This window comes from Eurytemora carolleeae, unplaced genomic scaffold (assembly GCF_000591075.1).
Source record: "Eurytemora carolleeae unplaced genomic scaffold, Eaff_2.0 scaffold747, whole genome shotgun sequence".
Lineage (NCBI taxonomy): Eukaryota > Metazoa > Arthropoda > Copepoda > Calanoida > Temoridae > Eurytemora > Eurytemora carolleeae.
This window is the reverse complement of record NW_019396637.1, coordinates 64,250-86,604: the sequence shown is the minus strand read 5'-3', so window position 1 is coordinate 86,604 and position 22,355 is coordinate 64,250. Positions and strand designations below refer to the sequence as shown.

At 33.3% G+C, this 22,355-nt stretch overlaps 2 protein-coding genes across 3 annotated transcripts in view; one reads left to right on the top strand and one right to left on the bottom strand.

Moving 5' to 3' along the window:
* Nucleotides 1–9,817: 9,817 nt before the first annotated feature.
* LOC111706693 (uncharacterized) lies at nucleotides 9,818–14,401 on the bottom strand. Of its 2 annotated transcripts, none has more exons than XR_002766294.1 (4): nucleotides 13,823–14,401; nucleotides 11,646–11,865; nucleotides 10,696–10,866; nucleotides 9,818–10,013 (listed from the first exon to the last, which is right to left on the bottom strand). XR_002766294.1 is itself a non-coding variant. In XM_023479609.1 (4 exons), the coding sequence occupies exons 1-4, from the start codon at nucleotides 12,354–12,356 to the stop codon at nucleotides 9,919–9,921; spliced, it is 489 nt and encodes a 162-aa protein (XP_023335377.1). In that variant the 5' UTR covers nucleotides 12,357–12,402; the 3' UTR covers nucleotides 9,818–9,918. The 2 variants fall into 2 exon arrangements, 1 of the variants encoding a protein (XP_023335377.1); XM_023479609.1 differs by lacking the exon at nucleotides 13,823–14,401 and adding an exon at nucleotides 12,354–12,402.
* Nucleotides 14,402–14,999: 598 nt separating this feature from the next.
* LOC111706695 (secreted frizzled-related protein 5) overlaps nucleotides 15,000–22,355 on the top strand; it is an 11,379-nt gene continuing 4,023 nt past the window's right edge. Inside the window, exons 1-5 of the mRNA XM_023479613.1 lie at nucleotides 15,000–15,388; nucleotides 17,643–17,779; nucleotides 19,470–19,522; nucleotides 20,879–20,982; nucleotides 21,741–21,904. Of these exons, the coding sequence (XP_023335381.1) occupies nucleotides 17,644–17,779; nucleotides 19,470–19,522; nucleotides 20,879–20,982; nucleotides 21,741–21,904 (457 nt within the window). The 5' untranslated portion in view covers nucleotides 15,000–15,388; nucleotide 17,643. The remainder of the gene's footprint in view (nucleotides 15,389–17,642; nucleotides 17,780–19,469; nucleotides 19,523–20,878; nucleotides 20,983–21,740; nucleotides 21,905–22,355) is intronic.

The window sequence follows — 22,355 nt, the reverse complement described above, 5'->3', positions numbered from 1 at the left end:
AGCGGATAAATTACAGAATTATCTTTATTACTAATTCCATCTCCAAACATAAGTTAGAGTTCAGCACTGGCATATACAATACATATATAATGCAGTTTTCATACAGATATAAATATTATGAGTATAGTATTGAACTCCCCTGTTTAGTATCGAACTCCCCTGTATAGTATTGAACCCCCCTGTATAGTATTTTCGATATATTAAGTGGTAATGTTTACAAGTTCTCGATATATTAAGTGGTAATGTTTACAAGTTCTCGATATATTAAGTGGTAATGTTTACAAGTTTTGAAGATTTTGGAGTTTACAAGCATAAAGTTACAGAAATTTCTTGAGTTTATGTTCTCGAGTTCTCGAGTTCTCAAGTTCAAGAATTCTCGAATTATCACTTTCTAAAAAATTTCGAATTCTTGAGTTATCATCGTCTTGAGTTCTCGGGTTCTTGAGTTTCTGAGTTTTTATGTTCTCAAATTCTCAAGCTCTTAGATTCTCTAGTTCTCGAGTTCTTGAATTTTTAAGTCTTGAACCAGGAATACATATATAAAGATTTCTTAGTGACAGCCATATCCGCTTGAGAGCCAAGTTAGAATTTGTTCCAAGTTTAAATCTCGATATTTCTATATATCCAGAGAATAGGCACGCGTTTCAGGAAATTAATTTAGTTCCGAGCCTTCTCTTCCGAACATTGTATTCGGATCCTACTATTCTGATCAATGCATTAGGATTCTTATTATTCGGATCCCTGGATAGGATCCTAGTATTCTGATCCCTGGATTCCTCTCTATTAATCTATCTAAACCACTTTCAAAAGGACAATTTGAATGTTAGCAATGAAAACCACAATTTGAAAGATTAAATGATTATGATTTAAATTTGACAAGAAAACAATGAACAATGAATTGATGATTACATATTTTCATTTTTATTCGTTTAATTATTGTAATAATATTACTTGAAACTGTATAATTACATGGCTGTGATGTGAATTAAGAATATAATTAAACATAATTAAATGTAATTATATGTAATTAAAATAAATATTTCTAGTGTTACTGAATCATTAAATGAGTGGGAGAGGGGGGAGTTAATTGAAAGATTTTAAACCAATCAGAGAGATATTTACGAAAGTCAGATGTTTAGAAAACAGAAAACAGTGCACCAAAAAATCCAAACACGATATTGAACACACCATGAAAATTAAAATGTTTCTGTCGTGTTTATTTTTCTGTTAGGAGCTTAGTACCTAGCTGATTAATGAGAAAAAAGGGTAGAGCATATATGATATTTTCATTAAACCAATTACAATTACACTCATTACAAAATGAGCCAAAAGTTCGTCACATTCTTCAGTCCATTAAATTTTTCTGTTAATCTAATCCTTAAAATCCATAAAATAAAATATTTAGATGTTTAAGTGTACGGTGTAGAGTATTTAATAATGTACAGAGCAGAGTACTGAGTACTGTATCGAGCAGAGTACTGTATCGTGCAGAGTACTGAGAGCTGTCTATTGTACAGGGCAGAGTATTGAGAGCTGTATAGTGTACAGACCAGAGTATTGAGTGCAGAGTTGTAAGATCTGTATAGTTTTCAGTATACAATATCAAATGTTTGTATACAATATCAAATGGTGTACAGGGCAGCGCACTAAGTGCTGCAGAGTATTAAGAGTTGTACAGTGCAGAGTATTAAGTGCTATAAAGAGCAGCGTATTAAGAGCTGTACAGAGCAGAGCATTAAGTGATGTACAGAGCAGAGTATTAAGTGATGTACAGAGCAGAGTATTAAGTTCTGTACAGAGCAGAATATTAAATGCTATACAGAGTAGATTATTGAGTTTTTAACAGTGTACGGTGTAGAGTTCAGTATTGAGACCTATGTAGTTTACAAAAATGAGTGTTGTACATTGTACACTGTACAGTGAAGAATGGTAAGCACTGTACTGCGTACAGTAAATAATGGCAAAAACTGTACAGCGTACAGTTTAAAACGGTGCGTACAGTACCCACTGGCAGAAATGAGTTTACTAAATCTGCAAGGTTTATTCTGTTCCCTGGTTTCTCCTTCGATCATGACAAATGTAGAACGGATGCATGTTCCCCATAGCTCCAGGGTGCCCCATGTTCTTCATCTCATGGATTCATGATTATGCAGTTCTTGCATATACTTGCATACCACCCAGAGTTAAACTGATTATAGAGGTTAGATTATGCAACGAGGTGATATAATTCAATAAGAAAGAAAGGGAAGGGAGGGTGTTAGGCCAATGGTTTAGGTTTGAGTACGAATCACATTAAATAAATACTACAATAACATCGAACCATTCCTGGACTACAAGAACACACGCATTGTTCCTAACAGTGTAATATAAGAAAATTATGAAAATAATGTGTAAAGTTATATTATGGTTATGTTAACTATAACTAGCTACTTTGGGAAAAATCGAAATTTCGAATTTTGAAGAAGAAAAAACTGTTTTTTTAGCCAATATCACCCCCGCCCACCAATAGGTTTCCTCGCAAAATTTCAGCCAATTTGGTCCAGCCGTTTGGCCAGCTATAGCCAACATATATATATATGAGCGAAGAGCTTTAATTTATAGAAAATGTGCAATGTATCATGCCCATTCACCATTGCACATACATAAAAAACACTAAGAAGGATGGATGATAGGGTAAAAAGTGAATGAATTCCAGTTTGCGGTTTCCTAAATATTGATAAACTTGCAGTAATCATTAAACCTGACGCATTATGCCATCTGGTGACGCAAATTGTGTCCAATCAATTTGTTGTTCATCCATAGACTAATTTCATTGTTGTCATACATGTTTTGTTTAGGATTTGAACCAATTTCAATCTCTGTGCTTAATTCCACCCAACACACTATAACAATACAATCAATTCAATCTCATTGTATATAATTGAAATATGAATGTATTCCTGAAAATGTTTCAACTATTTTAAATCTTATAAAAGATTTTTTCAAAATAGCTTAGTCTAAAATTTGATATTTTAATAATAAACATTTAAAATTCCAATAAATGTTTGTATATTCAATATTAATATTTAATAACATTAAGATTTTGACTCCTTTCCTACACAATTATAATATCTATTAATATTTTGTGTGTGAAATTTAATAAATGTAAAACACATTCTGTCTTTCAATTTCAACACTTTGGATGCTTTGGCCCTGTAGTAAAACATCAAAAGTGTAATTTGAAAGCATCGACATCAACATTTGAGAGCATCAAAAGCAACAGACCTTTCCAGTCAAACTGTGACTTAATAAACCAAGAATTAGGAAGCATTGCTTTTCCCTCTCCTTTCCTGTCCTTTTCCCTCTCCTTTTCTTGTTCTTTTCCCTCTCCTTTTCGGATGGATTTAACACCACAAATATTTCCTCATCGGGTGTAAAACAGGATGAAAGAAATCCTTCATTTTTCTGGTCAAAAATCATTTTTGATGCTTTTAAGGAAAGGGCAAGTTTTGGCAAAAGAGGAAATAGATGCATTACCCCCCTCCCTCCATCCTTTTTGGAACAAAATGACTCAGGAATATCCAAATTGCCAAACTTCTTAACAGTTTGCTGGAAATAGCAAATAGTTAATTGGCCTCAAATTAGAAGTTAATGGACTCTAAGTTACTTTTCTAAGCATGCACTACTAGAAGAAAATATGGAGGGAAATTTTAATCTTAACAGGAAAAAAACATTGAAATGGAATCTTTTTGAAACAAACATCGTGACTTACAATCTGTCTTGAACATTATCAAACTCTTTAACAAAATTGAACTAGAAAAATGTGACTTAGAAATTATTGTGACTTCTAATTTAAGAATTAGAAAGCATATTTTTTCTTAAAAAAACGGGCTCAGACATATTTGTGACTTTTGCTTGTGACTAAATGTGTTAGACATAATTAAGCCTTACAAAATAGTTTTGTCTCAAGAGTTATAGTTTAGAAAGTGTCTTAGACATTATTGGGTGTGAAAAGTATGGCTGTGAGGTAATTGCGACTTAAACTGTGACAAACAATGTGTCTTATACATAATTAACCCCGAAAATGTAACTTAGACATGATTGGGACTGAGAAGGTATTTTTGTGAATCTTCGAAAAAGCTGTGACTTAGAATTTTGACTTAAAAAAGTGTCTTCATCACAAATTGGTCTGAAAAGTAAGACTTTGAAATTATTGTGACTTAGAACTGTGACTTAGAATGGGCCTTGAATATAATTAAGCTAGACAACTATGAATTAGACATAAGTGTGATTGAAACGGCGTTTCAGACTTAATTAACACATTTGTTACTTAGAAAGTGTTCTAGACATAATTGTGATAATTCTCAAAAGTATTAGTTTGACATAGCATGGTGACTTAGAAAGTGAGTTAGACATAATTGTTACTTATAAATTGTTTTAGAATGTGTCTGATGCATGTTTGTGACTTAGAGAGTGTTCCAGACATGATTGTGACTTAGAAATTATTTTGTCTTAAAAGTATGAGTTCGACCTAGAATGGTGACAATTAGATATAATTGTGGCTTAGAAAGTGTTTTAGACATAAGCAATGAGCATGTCTCCAGAGTAAGAATTTTTCATAGATTTGTGACTTAGAATGACTCTTGACATAGTTGTGACTTAGATAGTGTCTTTGACATAATTTGGTCTCAAAAGTATGACGTTGATGTAACCGTGACTTAGAACTGTGATTTGAAATATGTCTTGCCATGACTTAGACATGGGTTTGAGTTAGAATTGTGACTCAGAATGTGTCTTAAAGTAACTTAATCTGGATTGTGTGGCCATTGTATCTTAAAGTGACAGTTTTGATGTTTTAGTATTTTCAAAAAAGAACATTTTTGATGCTTTCCTACAGCTTAATGATATTTTAGATATTTCAGCAGCTTGGGTTATGTTAGGTTACACAGGGCATAAAAAATTACACGTGAAAGCATTATTATTGTCCTACTTGTCCTAATCAATAGAATTGATTGCATTAGAATAACTTGCTCAGAGGGTTAAACTTGTGTAGAGGATAGTGTTTAGCTTAAACAATATCCACTGCACAAACTTAAATTGAGTTTAATGCGTTAAACCGGGAAAAGTTCTCCATTAACAATAACACAAATAATTAATTTATAAAAGGTCTAAGATTGAAGCGTTCAAGGGCGGTCACAAGTTTAAGAAAAAAAAGTTTTGCTCTCATCTTTTCTCAAATAACGAGTTAGCAGACATTATGCTTTGAACCAAGCTCTTTTAAAAATATATTATTAAAGCCATCTTCCTATGATATCAATATCAAAATGAATTCAACACGTTTTCTATCAAGCCTTCAGTCCTACCGGGTGCAATAAGAAACTAATTTCATTTGAACAAAACCTTCTGTTAATACACCGGGTAGAGAAGGAGAATCACGTGAAAAAGCAAGAACCTGGAGCTCAACCCAGAGTAGCGAAGAATTTTGAGTTTTGCAAGTGCTAGGTCGTGCAGAACATTGCTCTAGCTCATTTTGAAGATTGAAACATCGTTACATTGGTAGGAAGAGAAATTTGAGTCATCAGTTCTGCAGCTCGCACTGATCATCTTATTCAATAGTTTTAAATACGTTGATATTTAACAAAGTCTCCAGAAAATTTCGCCCCGAATTAAAGAGATTGTGAAAGGTATTTAGTTCAGAGAAGCATTAAAGTGATAATAAAATATTTTTCGTCTTTTAATTAAAAATGCATTTAAATTGAAAGACTTAAGTTTAATTCCAACATAATTAGGTTATTGACACGGGCAGCTGTAGTACATATGAATTTCCGATCCGGGTCAACCTTTCTGGTTCCAGTTTGTACTGTACCAAGCTCTATGGACAGTACTACCCAGTGCAATAAGGTTGACGCGGTCAGACTTTATGCTTTATATAGGTTAAATTTACTTTTACTGAAGGTGCAGAGGTGCGTGTTGAAGAAATTATTTAAAAAAACCCTTTGCAGCTAGGTCTGGGGAGTAGAGAAGGAATAAAGGAGGAAAAAGGAAAAACCGACTGTTAAGAACAGATTTATACAGTAGGAAGGTTTTCTGTCTTTAATTTGACAAATAAAAATATTGAGGAATATTATATTTTTGAAAACCAAATATTTATGGATGGTGGAAAATATTTTGGCTAATTAAACGTATTCTAAGTAAAAGTTGTAAAATTAATAATTTAAATATTTCATAATTCAGCAGACTGGATATTATGTACAATATACAATATAGGTTATACATGGTTATACAGGAGTGCGGGGGGGAAGGAAATTCTCTGGTTAATAGGGTCTCAGATAGATAGATAGAAAGATACAAGCTTAGATAGATTATTAACAGTTAGATAGAGAAATAATTTACAGGGGGGATTTGTAAACGTTAAGGTTTTTTGGCTTTTAGGAGGCCCTGCAAAATATCTCCATGAAATTGTATGCTAAAAAGTAGAGGAATCATCAGAACTAAACACTATTAAACTATTGATAAACAACAATATCTTCCTAATTATTGATAAGAAAACAGTTACATGGGTATCATTTAAAATTGGCCATTGCCATCGTTGCATGGCGGGTCTCTTATATAATTACGCGTAGAGTCCCTTTAAACAAACAATGATTTTATAAATGTAGGGCACTGGCTTACATATGTGCTGGTTTGAGATTATGAAATCTTTATAATTGCATGCATGTTCTACTCAGGAGGTAAATACTTCGATTAGAATGCAATAAAGCATGGAGAAACACACCACACAATTTTTACAGGGGCGATTAATACAAGATAAACCTCCCTACTCCCTTTACTGTATTCAAACTCAAGGTATATGTTTGTGCACCAGGAACCACGATAAATCTACCAACACCTATCTATCAATCATTACTTTAAGACCGTAACCCCCCCCCCTGATACTTCTGGTTCCCTAGATTTATAAATAATCAAGAACAGGTGGCTGGTTTCAGGAGAAAATATTATTAAATTATCTTGAAAGTTATTATACACAATTAATTTATTAATGATCTGAATTCAAGAATATTAAAACTCTCCTAAAAAAATATTTCAATCCTTTTTCTTAGCCTGTTGTCTTGCTTTATAGGGTTTTATTATAAGAATATGAATACACATCTATGATTTAAATTGTCTGTATGACACAAATGACCGATTTTATTTATATTATTATAGTTCCTGCCTAATATATTAAACTTAAATTCAGATTAACATCAAATTAAGATAGTTTGTGCGCCTAGAACTCAAATTAAAATAGATTGAATTAGGTGTGAAAATCTAGATATCTTGGTATCATACACGTACACGATATAGACTTATCTGGATAGGTTTCAGGAACTGGACTATACAGATATTAGGAGCAGGGTTAAAGGACAATAGAAGGGTTAAAGAAGACTTGAAGCAGGGTTAAAGAAGGACTTTGAAGCAGGGTTAAAAAGGACTTTGGAACAGGAATAAAGAAGGACTTTAAAAGAGGTTCAAAAAAGAACATTGGAGCCGGGGTAAAAAGGACTTTAGGGCAAGGTTAAAGAAGAACTTAGGACCATGGTTAAACAAAGCCTTTGGAGCAGGGGAAAAGATGAACTTTGGAGTAGATTTAAAGAAGGACTTTGGTGTGGGGTTAAATAATTACTTTAGAGAAGGGATAAAGAAGGAATGTTAAGCAGGGTTAAAGAAGGAATATTTGTAGCAGGGTTAAAGAAGGATTTTGTAGCAGGTTTGGACTTTTCTAGCAGGGTTAAAGAAGGTCTTTTGTGTAGGATCAAAGAACGACTTTGTAGTAGGGTTAAAGAAGGATTTCGGAACAGGGTTAAAGAAGACTTAGAGCAGAGTTAATGAAGGACTTTGTGAGTAGGTTTAAAGAAGGACTTTAGTGTAGGCTTAAAGAAGAACTTTGGAGCAGGGTTAAAAGGACTTTGGAGAAGGGTTTTTGACTGGTGAGAGTTGAGAAGTTGGGTTAAATATAAGGATTACAAAGAATTGTTGAAGAGAAGGTTAGGAAGTAGGGTTAGACCTGAGTTCAAGAATAGGGTTGAACATAAGGATTACAGGAGAATTGATGAAGAGAAGGGTAGGCAGCAGGGTCAGACATTAGTTTAGGAGTAGGGTTATATGAGAATTGATGAAAAGAAGGGTTAGACATATGAGTTCAGGAGGAGGGTTAAATATAAGGATTAAGGAGTAAAGTTCCAAATCAGAGATGAAGAGTAGGGTGAAATATACGAGTGAAGTATTAAAAAGATTTTGGATCATTGTAAATATAACGGTTAGGGCTTTGCTTAAAGATAAGAATAGAAAAGTAGGGTTAAATATTAGGATGAAGAGTAAAGTCAAAGATAAGATTAAAAAGTAGGGTTAAGGTAAGGGGAGGAGTAAGGTTGAAGATAAGGGTTTAAAGTAGGATTAACGATACGGGTTTGTCAATCATTAACTATGATCAGTGTAAAGTCGTCTTTAACTTAGACCCCCCTCTCGGAGACACTAAAATCCAAACCAAATAATTTTAACCTCAGGTTTCTTTGTTCTCCCTGTCCGGAGTATAAACAACCTAAAACATTGGGAATCCATCCATTTTCAAAAGCTAAACAAAGAATATTTTCACATAAAGAATTAGTGACCTTCGTTAATAATTAATTGTCATTCATTTCAGAAGTTAAAAAAACGTCTTAGTACTGTCCAACTACTTAAACCCTATGCTATCAGACAATAGATCGTAAGAATTTTTTCATTATAAACATTCATTGTAACAGTTTTATATGTTATCATTTATATAATTTTTTTACAGGAAATAAAGAATTTCTTTATTATCGATTTTGATTTGGGGTTTATTCTGTTGTTTGTCTGTTCATCATTGGGAATCTTGTTTCTATCCGACAACAGGGCTACGTTGTTGGGTTAAACATTTGAGTTGGGTTAGATAAAGGGGTGAGGGGTACGGTTAAAGACAGGTGTTTGGAGTAGGGATAAATTTAAGGGTGTAGAGTAGGGTTAAGATAAAGGGGTGAGGGGTACGGTTAAAGACAGGTGTTTGGAGTAGGGATAAATTTAAGGGTGTAGAGTAGGGTTAAGATAAAGCTGAGAAGAATGGCTAAAGATAAGGGTGTGGAATACCTAGGGTTAAAGATGAGGGAGTAGAGTAGGGTTAAAGATTAAGGTGAGAAGTATGGCTAAAGATAAGGGTGTGGAGTAGTTAGGGTTAAAGATGAGGGAGTAGAGTGGGGTTAAAGATAAAGGTGAGGAGTATGGCTAAAGATAAGGGTTCGAGAAATACTGATTATGGTTAAAGATAAGGGGTGAGGAGTTTGGCTAAAGATAATCCTGAGGAGTACTGAGCAAGGTTAAAGATAAGAATATTTATGTTAAAGGTACGGTTTATCCATGTTTGCATTCCCTTAAATGATATTGTAGAAAGGAAGAGATTTCTACACTACAAGAATGTTATCGTAAGTCGTCTTCCATGTTTTCAAGTCAACAAGCTTTAGTATTGAAATTATCTTTGTAAGAATAGATACCCTTGGAGTTGCTTATGTCTACCTTTTGGTTAAAAATATTTGTAAAGACGATTGATAGTAACCTGTAAACCAGATTAAGATTTTCAGCTAAAATTCAAAATGAAATTTTCTTGAGACGAATGAACAAGGTCCAAGCTAAAAAGTTTTAATTTTACAAATTTTCAAGTATTTGTTTTCTTTACTTTACAAAAGAAATTGATTTGTGAAAAATTTGAAAATCATTTAATAATAAGCAATGTTCATAAAATTTTCAATGTAAAAATCATTTCTAATCATAAAATAATGTTCATGAAATATTTACTTTAAAAAATGATTATATTTCATTTATTAACATTCTTGAACATTTATGAATATTTATTTATATGTCTATAGCATATTCTACTGATAAGCTTGACATCTAATCTGTGAGTCCAAACACCATAGATAACCTCTCCTCCTCTTCGGAGGTCAGTCTCTCATTCTCCGGTTCAAAAAGATGTTTAAAGCTAAAACCTGAAATATAAAACAGAATTAGTCACCACCTAAACATGCATATTGGGACGAAACGTAACTGTGTTAGGAATTTGTTATGATATCCATGACTAACATTTTTTGCCAATTGACTCAAAAAATGAAACTTTAAAAAAAAAACAATGTTATTTCAAGTTAGCAAGTTACTGAGTTCAAATTATAATATACTATTGTGTAAACAAAAATTTCTGAATGTTTTCAATAAATGTTATCAAAGGTTAATGTTTTATAAAAAATATTGAAATATAATGATTAATGTCTATCCCCTCGTCTTTGCCTGGAAAAGTAGCTTTCTCTACAAAAATCAGCAAACTTAATTTAAAATTTTCAAACCAAGCTGAGAACACTCCTGTGGTTCTAACTTCTAACTTCTAACCTATTAAAATGTGGGTCAAATCGGTCCAGGGGTTTCTGAGTTATAATTGGACAAACAAAAAGAGATTATTATTTTATAATAAGTTCTTTGCAACACCAAATAGTCTGTCTGTTTGTTTCTTTGAGTGTCAGATTATAACTCGAGAACTTCTTAACCGATTTTCCTCCGATTTAGATTTTGGAATTAGTTTTAACTATGGGAATGTTCCAATCTTGGTTAAAAAGTTTAATGAAAACAAATTTTCCAGAGAAAGCTGTGCTTCCAAGCTAGTCAAATATAAAGCGAAACCTAGGACGCAAATGATGATTGCAATTGTCATGTTGATAAGGAGCCAGGCTCCGACCAGATCAGGGTCGGAGTAAAACCTTTCTCTCCATTCTTGAACCTTCTTTCCAATCCAACCATACCTATCCGACCCTCCTCCTCCCACGGTCATATGTGTGGCTCGGTATACACATCCTAAATGGGATCATTCAAGAAAATCAAAATAATTTAATTTTTCGCAAGAATTATTAGAATATTAGAGTAGCTTCAAATTAACGTTAAAAAATGGTTTTCCAAAAAAGAAGATTTTTGTTTCACTATTCTAATTGTGTGTTGTCAAAAGGTTTAATGTTAAAGGGAGTGTTCGCGAAAAATAAAAGGGGGTTTAGGCTTAATGCGATAAAAAAGCGCTTTTGATTGCTACTAATATTACTTCTATCTGTTGCGTCTATAAGGAGAAAATTGTTAAAAACGACTATTACCGAAGAACGTAGAGTCCATACAAGTTTAGAAAGATGCAACTTTCAACACGGATCGTTAACAAATCAATTTAATTTCAAACAAATCATTCAGATATTACAAACAATAGTCATCAATTATTTTTCGACGCATTCGTAAATAGTTAATATTTCATAATATTTTGTATTTTTCATGATCTGAGAGTTACTTTTGAAACATTTATATCTGCTTCGAGGATTTTTGATAATGAAGACGACATTTTCATATTTTCCAGGAATGTTCGAAAATCCAGCGCCAGCGAAATTATTTTTAAAAAAATTAACAATTTTCTCCTTATAGACGCAACAGATAGAAGTAATATTAGTAGCGATCAAAAGCGCTTTTTTATCGCATTAAGCCTATACCCCCTTTTATTTTTCGCAGACACTCCCTTTAAGGGTGACTTTGATTTGATAATTTATGCAAATTAAAACTAGGATTTTATCGAATAAAGTTAAAATACACAAAACTTATACCTGCAGTATGGATAGAGGTAAGTTTTTGGACTGGGATTGAGAGATATAGCGCTTGATGATAACCCTTTCCTCGTTCCCGAACCTTGGATAGACTTCTCCACGTCTCTGGATTCTTCAGGTTCAGTCTAGAGTTAGGTCCGGTGAGAAATCTGAGGTCAGATATGAGAAATATTTTCTTTTGCAAAAACAAAACTGGTCCTGATATTGATCTTCGGAGAGCCTGCAACATGAAAAAAGTTGTTTGTTTACTTTGTGCAGGCGAAAATTCAGGAAAGAGAAACTAAATATTGACCTCAAACTACAAACTTCTAATCCATTTATCTTTGCAATCTAGTATCATAAACCTCTAATATTTTACACTTGACCAATTTATCAATCAAAATTTATAATTAATTTTAATTAATATAATATCAAACAACGTTACAACAAACTTCTATTCCCTTTATTTGCAATCTAGTGTCATAGTGTCATCTAGTGACCAATTTATCAAGCAAAATTTACAGTTTGAATTATCACATGGTTTAGGACATCAGAGACCGGAACTTTAATTGGACGTGTTGTTAATTTTGAACAATTGATATCGATATGCAATGATCCGGGCTCTTAAAATTTAAGAATATAGGGATTAGAAAAATTGAGTTAGTGGCGAAAGTTCAACTCTTTAATCAATATATTTATAATATTATGGAAAGCACTATAAAATCTTACCATGATGCCTTAGCTATGAACTATGAACGTCACAATAAAACTGAATGGATAAATTCTTGGCGGTCAGAATGTTAAGTATCTGCGTATAAATACCCCCCCCCCACACATACAACCCCCCTCCCCCCAAGCTTCGTTCATAAATTCTCCTTGTCCGTAAGAACAGCAGATGGAAAAATTATACATTTATCTATTTTGCTTTGACAAAATCATACAATAGAATTAAAATCTTCAAGGTTTGCCCAAAGCTTCTAAACTATTCTTTGCAAAACATATTCAGCCGCACCACAGCCGACCGCAGAAAGAGTGCAAAAAATGTATCCTAACCTCATTCATATTCCATTTTATTTTAATTTCAAATTGACTCCATCTTGTTTTTTACAACCTCGAACAAAATTTTTCAAAATAAAACATATTTATGTACAGTCGTCGTCGTGTAATGTATCTATATAATGAAGACAACTTTCGATTTTAACTTCTATTTCTACCATGCTTTTAAACAGCATTAATACACATAAACATGGAAGTAAATAGAAACTGTCAATAAACAAAGAAAAGCTTGTTAAAAATCACAACTTTGATAGAAAGCCGTCTTCATTGTACAAACTCCAACTTCTGTGTAGTTGCAAATTTTGGGTTTCTCACATGGTCGTCTTCACATGTAAGTTCTTAAAAAATAGTCGTCTTTATACTTTATAGTAGTTGCTTAATAATCAACTTTACTACAGTGATAACCAGAAAACTCTGAAATAGGAAGACGACTTTTAAACTCAAGTTAAGATAAAACAAGTTCAGTGAACATTAGACATAGCAATTGTACCTTGTAAATAGACCCTTTACACTTAAATTGTGCTTTGATAAGTAATTACAGTGAAACTCTTTATAACGAATACATCGGAAGAATTTTTCAAATGTCGTCTTGACAATTTTTGATGAGTTTTATACTATATTACGTAAATTTCAGTATTTGCGAAATTAAATAAATAGCATGAATATGCGGGAACAGTTTTAAAGAGTTCCATATAATCATTTAATTAAAAAACTAAATATCTGCAACATTCCATTATCAGAAAGTGAAGAATACGGCATTTGATGAATTCTTTCGATGTATTCGTTATTAAGTAGTAGTAAAAATATTTGATTTGTAACAACATCAAAACGCTTAAGTATTGCTATAATGTCGTCTTTCTATTCCATTGTTTTCTGGTTATCACTGTATTATCGATGGGTGTCCAAATAAACATGGAAATTTAGTGACGACTTTTTATCCATATTTAATTTACACAAGTGATTTTTTAACACGATTATTTTTACTTAAAACAATCAATAAAAGAAAATTCTTATGATCTTATCTTGAATTTTTTCTATTTTCCGACTGCCATTTTTGTAACTTAAACTTAAAAGAGATATTAAAAAATAGGTCAAGATTACTATTTGTTAAATCTATAAAAACTCATCTAAATGTCTTATACCTGAGAATGTTGGCCACATTTTGGAAAGCACAAAAACGTGATTCCCTCCTGTCTCCAACATTTTTCTTCTTTATCTTAAACCCATAGATTCAGCGGTCTACTTGACTCCCTCCTGTCTCCAACATTTTTCTTTTTTATCTCAAACCCATAGATTGAGCGGTCTACTTGATTCCCTCCTGTCTCCAACAATTTTCTTTTTATCTTAAACCCCTAGATTTAGCGGTTTACGCAAACTATTCTTAAAAAGTTATGAAAATTATTTTGTGAAATTATATTTTGAAAAATAGTCCGACTGCGAAGCACTCTGAATATATTTCATTTGTCATATCATCGATGCCACATGATTTTTTAAAAAAAATTCTAAACCATACAGTTTTAATAAGAAATCACAAGATCTGCCACCCTCCCCTCAGTGACGTCAAGTTCAGAGTTTAAATATGTTTATTGTTTTAGTCAAAATATAACTTTATTTTATTTTCTACGTTTACACTTAAATTAAGTGTGCAAAATAATTTCTCCAACATTTTAATTTTCCGGGAGACAACAGATCAAACAATGTATTTCTTTAATTTCTTATTGAGAGAAAAACCTCGAAATATAAACATAGAAGACGACATCAGTTGTGTAATGAATGTCACCTTTTCAACTAAGCAATCAAATTTATTTTTATGTTTTTAATCAGAAATATCTACACATGAGAATTCATATTTGTTTCTGAACAAATCTTCTGTTTCTTTTGAAAATTACCATTTAGCTTTTATCAATTTTTTACTTATTTTAATCATTTCTTTTGGGCACAAAAAATTCAATTTGTTTTACTTCCTCTGAACCATCTAACACGAGTCTTTTTTAAACTTTCGAAACATGCTTTTTTAAAAATTATTTCTAGACAAATAATATTTTAATCACTATTTCTTTTACAAATGTATTACTGGAAAAAAACGTAGGACTCGAATGTGACTTTAAAGGTTGAAACGTTAAAATCACGAAATTTTATATATTGAATACTAGAAAAATTATTTTCGTTTTAGATAATACTGATTATCCATTTAATTAAAGAAGAAATAAGTTTCAGTGATGATAGTGCGGAACAGGGTTTAGAAAACATGGAACTTTTCAAAGTGATTAATTTAAATAAAAGTAATAGTAACATCTAAAGAATATTATTCCAATGAGATCTGAATATTCATCATTCTTTGTTGATTAATCTGTTCTGCTCCGTCCTGCTGCAGGACCGGGGGGCTGGGACGGATGAGCGGAGCGGGAGAAGAGGATTCTCCAGACAATATTTATGGATGGGTTCAGTTACGGAGCTTCTGCACTACACTACGGATTGGAACCTTATTTAATCCGTCCCAACCTTCACCTGGGTTCAGTTTTATATTTACATGAGTAAATATGATATACTGAGCTCATAAAGGATAAAGGTTGAACTCTTGAAGAGTTATAATTTGAATGTGCATTTGGTGAACCTAAAATCTTCTCCAAACTTGGCATAAATCCTGCTACGTAGGGATGATTTAGTTATTACTTAGTCACACCTCCAGCTACTAGAGATTTCTTCAGGTAAATTGAAAATAAATTTTTTTTCTTCATTTTACTCCTAAACTTCTATACGTTTGAACTCATGTTTTTTGTTCTGTTGAACTCCTGTATTCATGTACTTTAGCACTAAAATGATTCAACAATATGTTACTCGTTAATTTAGATCTTCAGTTCTTTAGTAATTCAGTACTCCTGTACTCAAGTACTCCAGTACTTCATTAATCCTGTACTCCATATTCCAGTACTCTGTACTCCAGTACTCCAGTACTCCAGTACTCATGTACTCCATGAATCCAGTACTCCAGTACTCCTTTACTCCTGTATTGCTTTACTACTGTACTCCTGTACTCCTGTACTCCTGTACTTCTGTACTTCTGTACTCCTGTACTCCTGTGCTCCTGTATTCCTGTATTCCTGTACTCCTGTACTCCTTTACTCCTGTACTCCAGTAATCCTGTTCTGTACAGTACTCCTGTACTCCATTAATGCTGTACTCCATTACTGCAGTTCTCCTGTTCTCCTGTACTCCTGTACTCGAGTACTCCTGTACTCGAGTACTCCAGTACTCTGGTACTCCAGTACTCCATTGCTCCAGTACCCCTGTACTCCTGTACTCTTGTACTCCTGTACTCCTGCACTCCTGTACTCATGTAATCATGTACTCCTGTGCTCATTTACCACTATACTCCTGTACTCCTGTACTCCTTTACTCATTTACTACTGTACTCCTGTACTATAATACACAATACATGTGCTCAAGATATGAGTAATAACATAAATTTCTCCTCACATGTTTCTATTTAATCCAAGCGAACAACATTATAATGAAAATAATTCTCACTTAATATTATTGATTGATCACCCTGTCTAGTGTATAATATTGATGAAGCACCCTGTAGAGAATATAATGTAAACCCTTATCATATCATTGTACCCATATGTTTAGGGTAGGATCAATGTAACAGGGATGTATATTATTAAATATATATCTAGTCTTAGTCTAGAAAAATAAAGGAGAGATATTAAATATCTGAAAATCAGGAATATTTTTAATATTTTAATTCATAAATCTAAAATTTTTGTCTGATCGTAACATATGTGATTATTGATTTAATCCATGTATCTTGTATAGACATGTATATATCTATATATCTATATATTGTATGTATTGTAAAAACAAATTTGACAATTTGAGTAACTTCTCTTTTGTCAGTGCACAGTGCACAGTATCAACTGCAACTGTTTTCGTAGTCATCATAAGTTCATAACTCTGGAAGTTCAATGTTTAGATACCGGGTGTCCCACGAAACATGACAGTTGGTGAATAGTTTTAAATGTCTTCTTCAATATTCTATATAAGATATAAGACTTGCTTGCAGTTTATTTCGCTAAAAAAATATTTTACTCAAATATATTTACTATGAAATTAGTTTTCCTATAAAATCACTTCAATGTGATATTTTTTTATTCTCTTTGGTATTAAAGAACTTAACAAATTATGGAAGAATACATTTTAAAGTATTCACCAACTTTCCTGTTTTCTGGAACACCCTGTAGTTAAAATTTTCATTCTCTGACAAACCATTTTTTGGTTTGATGATCTTCATTTGATCTTCCTCTGTAATATACTCCAGATCTAATCAAGGTTTGAAATATCTCTATTTGATCTTCCTCTGTAATATATTCCAGATCTGATCAAGGTTTAAAATATCTATATTTGATCTTCCTCTGTAATATATTCCAGATCTGATCAAGGTTTGAAATATCTACATTTGATCTTCCTCTGTAATATATTCCAGATCTGATCAAGGTTTGAAATATCTATATTTAATCTTCCTCTGTAATATACTCCAGATCTGACCAAGGTTTGAAATATCTCTATTTGATCTTCCTCTGTAATATATTCCAGATCTGATCAAGGTTTGAAATATCTACATTTGATCTTCTCTGTATTATACTCAAGATCTGATCATGGTTTGAAATATCTATATTTGATCTTCCTCTGTAATATATTCCAGATCTGATCAAGGTTTGAAATATCTATATTTGATCTTCCTCTGTAATATACTCCAGATCTGATCAAGGTTTGAAATATCTATATTTGATCTTCTCTTTAATATACTCCAGATCTGATCAAGGTTTGAAATATCTATATTAACTAATCAAATTTATAATATCAAGATAAAAAAAAATCGTGCATGTGCGTAGTTCAAAGCAAGAGTTAGGAGAAAGCATATTTAATAAATATTCTCAGAATTGAACCTGATTTGTCCAGGATGAAGTGCTTGATGATGATCCTGGTTCTCAGCCCCTTGGTTCGTGGATATTTCGGAGATTGGTCTCTTCTAACCAGAGAGAGAGAACCAACCTGTGTGGATATCCCGTCCAACATGACACTGTGTCAAAATATAGGTTAGCTGCAGGGTTCACCGACAAACATGGAAATTAAAAGACGAATTAGAAATCGGGGTTTTTATAGTTAAAGAATGACAATGGTTCAAAGAAGGGCTGGAGTTTATCTGCTATGTATCGTAAATATGTGCGGAAATATATTGTTTCATTTGTTTTTTTTCTTGATACATTTTCTTACATCCGTTTTGCAAATGAACGGAGTTCTGGCCACAAACTCTGATTTTCTAATTTCTTTATTTTTGCAACCCAATGTTGTAAACCGTTTTATTTCAAACTATGAATTCTGTTAGATCAAATAATCTAAGTTTGAAATATCAAAGGTTTTCTCCATCTAATAACAAAAATAAAGGGATTAGAATATTTCAGAATCTGGCAAATACTCAAGTTCCTTTTAATTGAAATACTGTTGTAGCTGTTTTATTTAATTGATGTCGCGTAGAATAAAGATTTTAGTTAATTTACCTTTGTGCTTTAATTTAGTTCAATTCGTTTTTAAACTGTGGAAGTTTTCTACACTTTAAACTTTTCACAAAGTTAACGATAACAATTAAGACGTAAAATATACAATATACATGAATATATTGTTATTTAACACCCCCCCCCCCTCGGCAGCTGGTTCCATATAATAATTTATACAAGTTTTGTTTACTCATGATGAATGGTTTTCTAAATGGATAAAAATCTAATAAAATATTCTCTGAAAGCTCGATCCGGAGAATCATTAATCATTTGATTCTTCTCTTTGGATATTCTCCCTTACTCATCCTTCATCCTTATCATACTAAATATTCAACTCATATGTTATCCCCCAGAGCATCTATTCTATCCTCCAACCTTCACATGGTAAATATTATCTTTCGTCCTCCACCTACCAACCTCCATTCTTCATTTTATCATTTTTTATATTCTTTTCCATCCTCCAGAGCCTCCATTATATCCTCAAACTTTCTCATGATAAATATTACCTTTCATCCTCCAGCTTCCAACCTCCATTCTTCATTTTATCATTTTTAATATTCTTTTCCATCCTCCAGAGCCTCCATTATATCCTCAAACTTTCTCATGATATATATTACCTTTCATCCTCCAGCTAACAACCGCGTTCTTCATCCTTATCTTAATGAAAAATCCTCTTTATCCTGCAGAGCCTCCATTAAATTGTTCATTCAATATCCTTAAATATTTTCATCATCTATCATTTAAACCTCCAGAGCTTCTAACCTCCAGAGCTTCTAACCTCCAGAGCTTCTTCCTCCATTCAATCTTCCATCCTTTCTTTAATTCCATATATTCTCCATTCTATCCCGCATTCCCTCCTCCATCCTACACAACATTATCCGTTCTTCAATTCAGCCTTCTTCCTTCATTTCATCCTTGATTAAAAATGTTCTTCTTATTTCAAATTAAATATAGTCAACATTCATCCTTTACATCCAACTATTTACTCCTCTTCGTAATTCTTCTCTCACTCTCCATTTTATTCCGCCTATTTAGTCTTGTCCTTATACCCATTCTTCTTCCATCTTCATTTTCGGTAATACTCCATTTTATATTCGTTCCATACCCCCCCCGGGACCGGCCGATAGGATTGTGCCTGTGGGGTGAGAAATGGTTGAGGTTAATTATACTCTCTCTTTTACTTTTTTACTATTGCTTTAAAATTAAACCTTGAAGGAAAATCTGTTTTCAGGATACAGTAAGATGAGATTACCGAATCTGGTTGAGCATGATACACTTCACGAGGTAAGCAATCAGGGAAAGGATTAGCAAGGAGGGGATGAGCAGGGACGGAAAGGAAGGGAGAATCAGAGACAGAATGGAAGGGAGAAGCAGGAATGGAAAGAAAAGGAAAGAAGGGACGGAAAGGAAAGGAAAAGCAGAGCCGGAAAGGAAGGGAAAAGCTGGAACAGGAAGGAAAGAAAAAGAAGGGATGAAAAGGAAAGGAAAAGCATAGCCGGAAAGGAAGGGAGAATCTGGAACGGAAAGGAAAGGATTAAAAGGATGAAAAGGAAAGAAAAAGCATAGCCGGAAAGGAAGGGAGGAGCTGGAACGGAAAGGAAAGGAAAAGGAGGGTTGAAAACGAAAGAAAAAGCATAGCCGAAAAGGAAGGGAGAAGCTGGAACTGAAAGGAAAGGAAAAAAAGATATGAAAAGGAAAGGAAGGGAGAATCTGGAATTGAAAGTATAGAACAGTGACAGCAACGAAGAGAATATCAAAGTTGGTATGAGAAGGGAAGAGTAGGGACGGATACAGAAGAGTAGAGAAGGAAAGAGAAGAGTAGGGACGGAAAGAGAAGAGTAGAGAAGAAGAGAGAAGAGTAGGGACGGAAAATGAAGAGTATGGACGGAAAGAGAAGAGTAGAGAAGGAGAGAGAACAGTAGAGAAGGAAAGAGAAGAGTAGGGAGGGAAAGAGAAGAGTAGGGACGGAAAGAGAAGAGTAGAGAAGGAAAGAGAAGAGTAGGGACGGAAAGAGAAGAGTAGGGACGGAAAGAGAAGATTAGGGACGGATAGAGAAGAGTAGAGAAGGAAAGAGAAGAGTAGGGACAGAAAGAGAAGAGTAGGGACAGAAAGGAAAGAAAAGAGCAGGAACGGAAATGAAAGAATGGAGACGGAAAGAAGGAGCAAGAAAGAAAAAGTGTATGAGGAGTAAGACGGAAAGGAAAGAGAAGGATGGGACGGAAAGGGTATGAAGAGCAGGGACGAAGGAAAAGAGAAGATATGGGACGGGTAAAGAATAAACGCCAGGGACGGGATAGGAAGGAAATAACAGGGATGGAAAGGGAAAGCACGGAAGGAAGGAAAGAAACCCTGAGAAATTAGATAGAAAGGGTGTATCATGGAAGGGAAGGTAGGAAATATCCGGGAGGGTAAGGTAATGGAAAGGGGGAGGGGAATGACAGGTAAGGAGGGGAGATAAGGTGGGGTGGGGGGGGAGGGTGTAGATTTATCTTGTCTGAAGAATTCATGAAAATATAAAAACATCGGATTGGCATCTCCAACATTAATTTTATGTTTCTAAAACAAAATATTTAAGAAAATATACTTAACATTTTAATATGAGAGGATTGATTGAGAACTTTAAGCAAGATTAATGTCTAGGTTAGTCAGCAGAGTATGTCCTGGATTCCTCTTCTCAATATAAAATGTCACCCGGATACTCAACTCTTCCTTTGCTCTCTCTTCTCTCCGGTTTGTCTAGAAAGGTAACCTAAACTAACCTTATGTTCAGTTTTTCCAAGGTTTTGTATTAGTTCTTTAATCTCTCAAATGCTGAGATAGGACCATGAAGAACTTTAGTCCCAGAATTTGTAAATTTTCTTTTTCTTACTTTCTTTTAATCTATAATTAATTATTTACACAGCTCTCCACTTGGCAATTGTCTTATGTTTTACTTAATTTTTTATCAATGATAAATTTAAAATTATTCATCTTGATCTGCTTTTCTTTGTATACCAATGAACCATGTAAACTTTTTAATCCACAAATTTCCTAAACTTAAAGGGAGTGCACACGTAGTTTTAAGTTACCCTTCATTTAAAGGGAGCGCACACGTAGTTTTAAGTTACCCTTCATTTAAAGGGAGTGTATACGTAGTTTTAAGTTACCCTCCATTTAAATAGTGTCATATCCGATTCACGACGATGCCCTATAAACCACTAGCTGACCAAAAATGATTTATATATGTTTTTTATCTGGAATTGATGTTCTTTGTCAAAGTTATGCTTGCGGATTTATGCATAAGAAAAGACGGAGGAAATGGAGAGAATAATATATATTTATAGGACGAAAAAACGACAATATCTTCCACAATGTTAATCCCGTGAAGTAATTATAATGAGGGCACCGTTATAAATTTAGCATTGAACGCTTTATATTGAGGGTCAATTGTATTTGATCCGATAGTCCCAGTTTATTAACTCTTGGTTCTATTTTTGCGATCCTAAATAATTTTGTTTTGCAGACCGATCTATCCCTGCCGATCTCTATGCAGTAAAGTGCGATCTGGTTGTGAAGAGAAGATGGGAGCCTACGGGTTCCCTTGGCCTGCTATGCTGGACTGTGCAAAGTTTCCACAAGATAATGATATGTGTATCACAGCACAGGCAGCAGTTGATGTTAAACAAGGTTTTTTTCTATTTAAAGAAATATTTTTTCATTCCATCAACTTTCCAACCTCATCCATCCTCCTTCCATCCTACTAATCCTCTTTCCATTCTCTTTCCATCCTTTTTCCATTCTCTATTAAAAATGTTCTTCTTCTCCATCCTCCATTTATAAGAAACTGAAGTTCTCCTAGTTTTTCGCCTTTCATCCTAGCTTAGTATACTGAATATTCCTATTCAGTTTTCATTTTTTATTTACCTCAAACCTTTTACTCCTTTCTCCTTATATATATATAATATTTTCATTTTTGTATAGTAGTTTATATTCATATTTCTAATAAGCATGCATATTGAAAATTACATAAATTGGATTCAGAATTAACAATTTGTCAAAAGATATGTCTTGTAAGAAATGATCTAGCAAGGAAATAGTGTGGATATTAATCTACTCCTTAATTATACTCTCTCTTTTA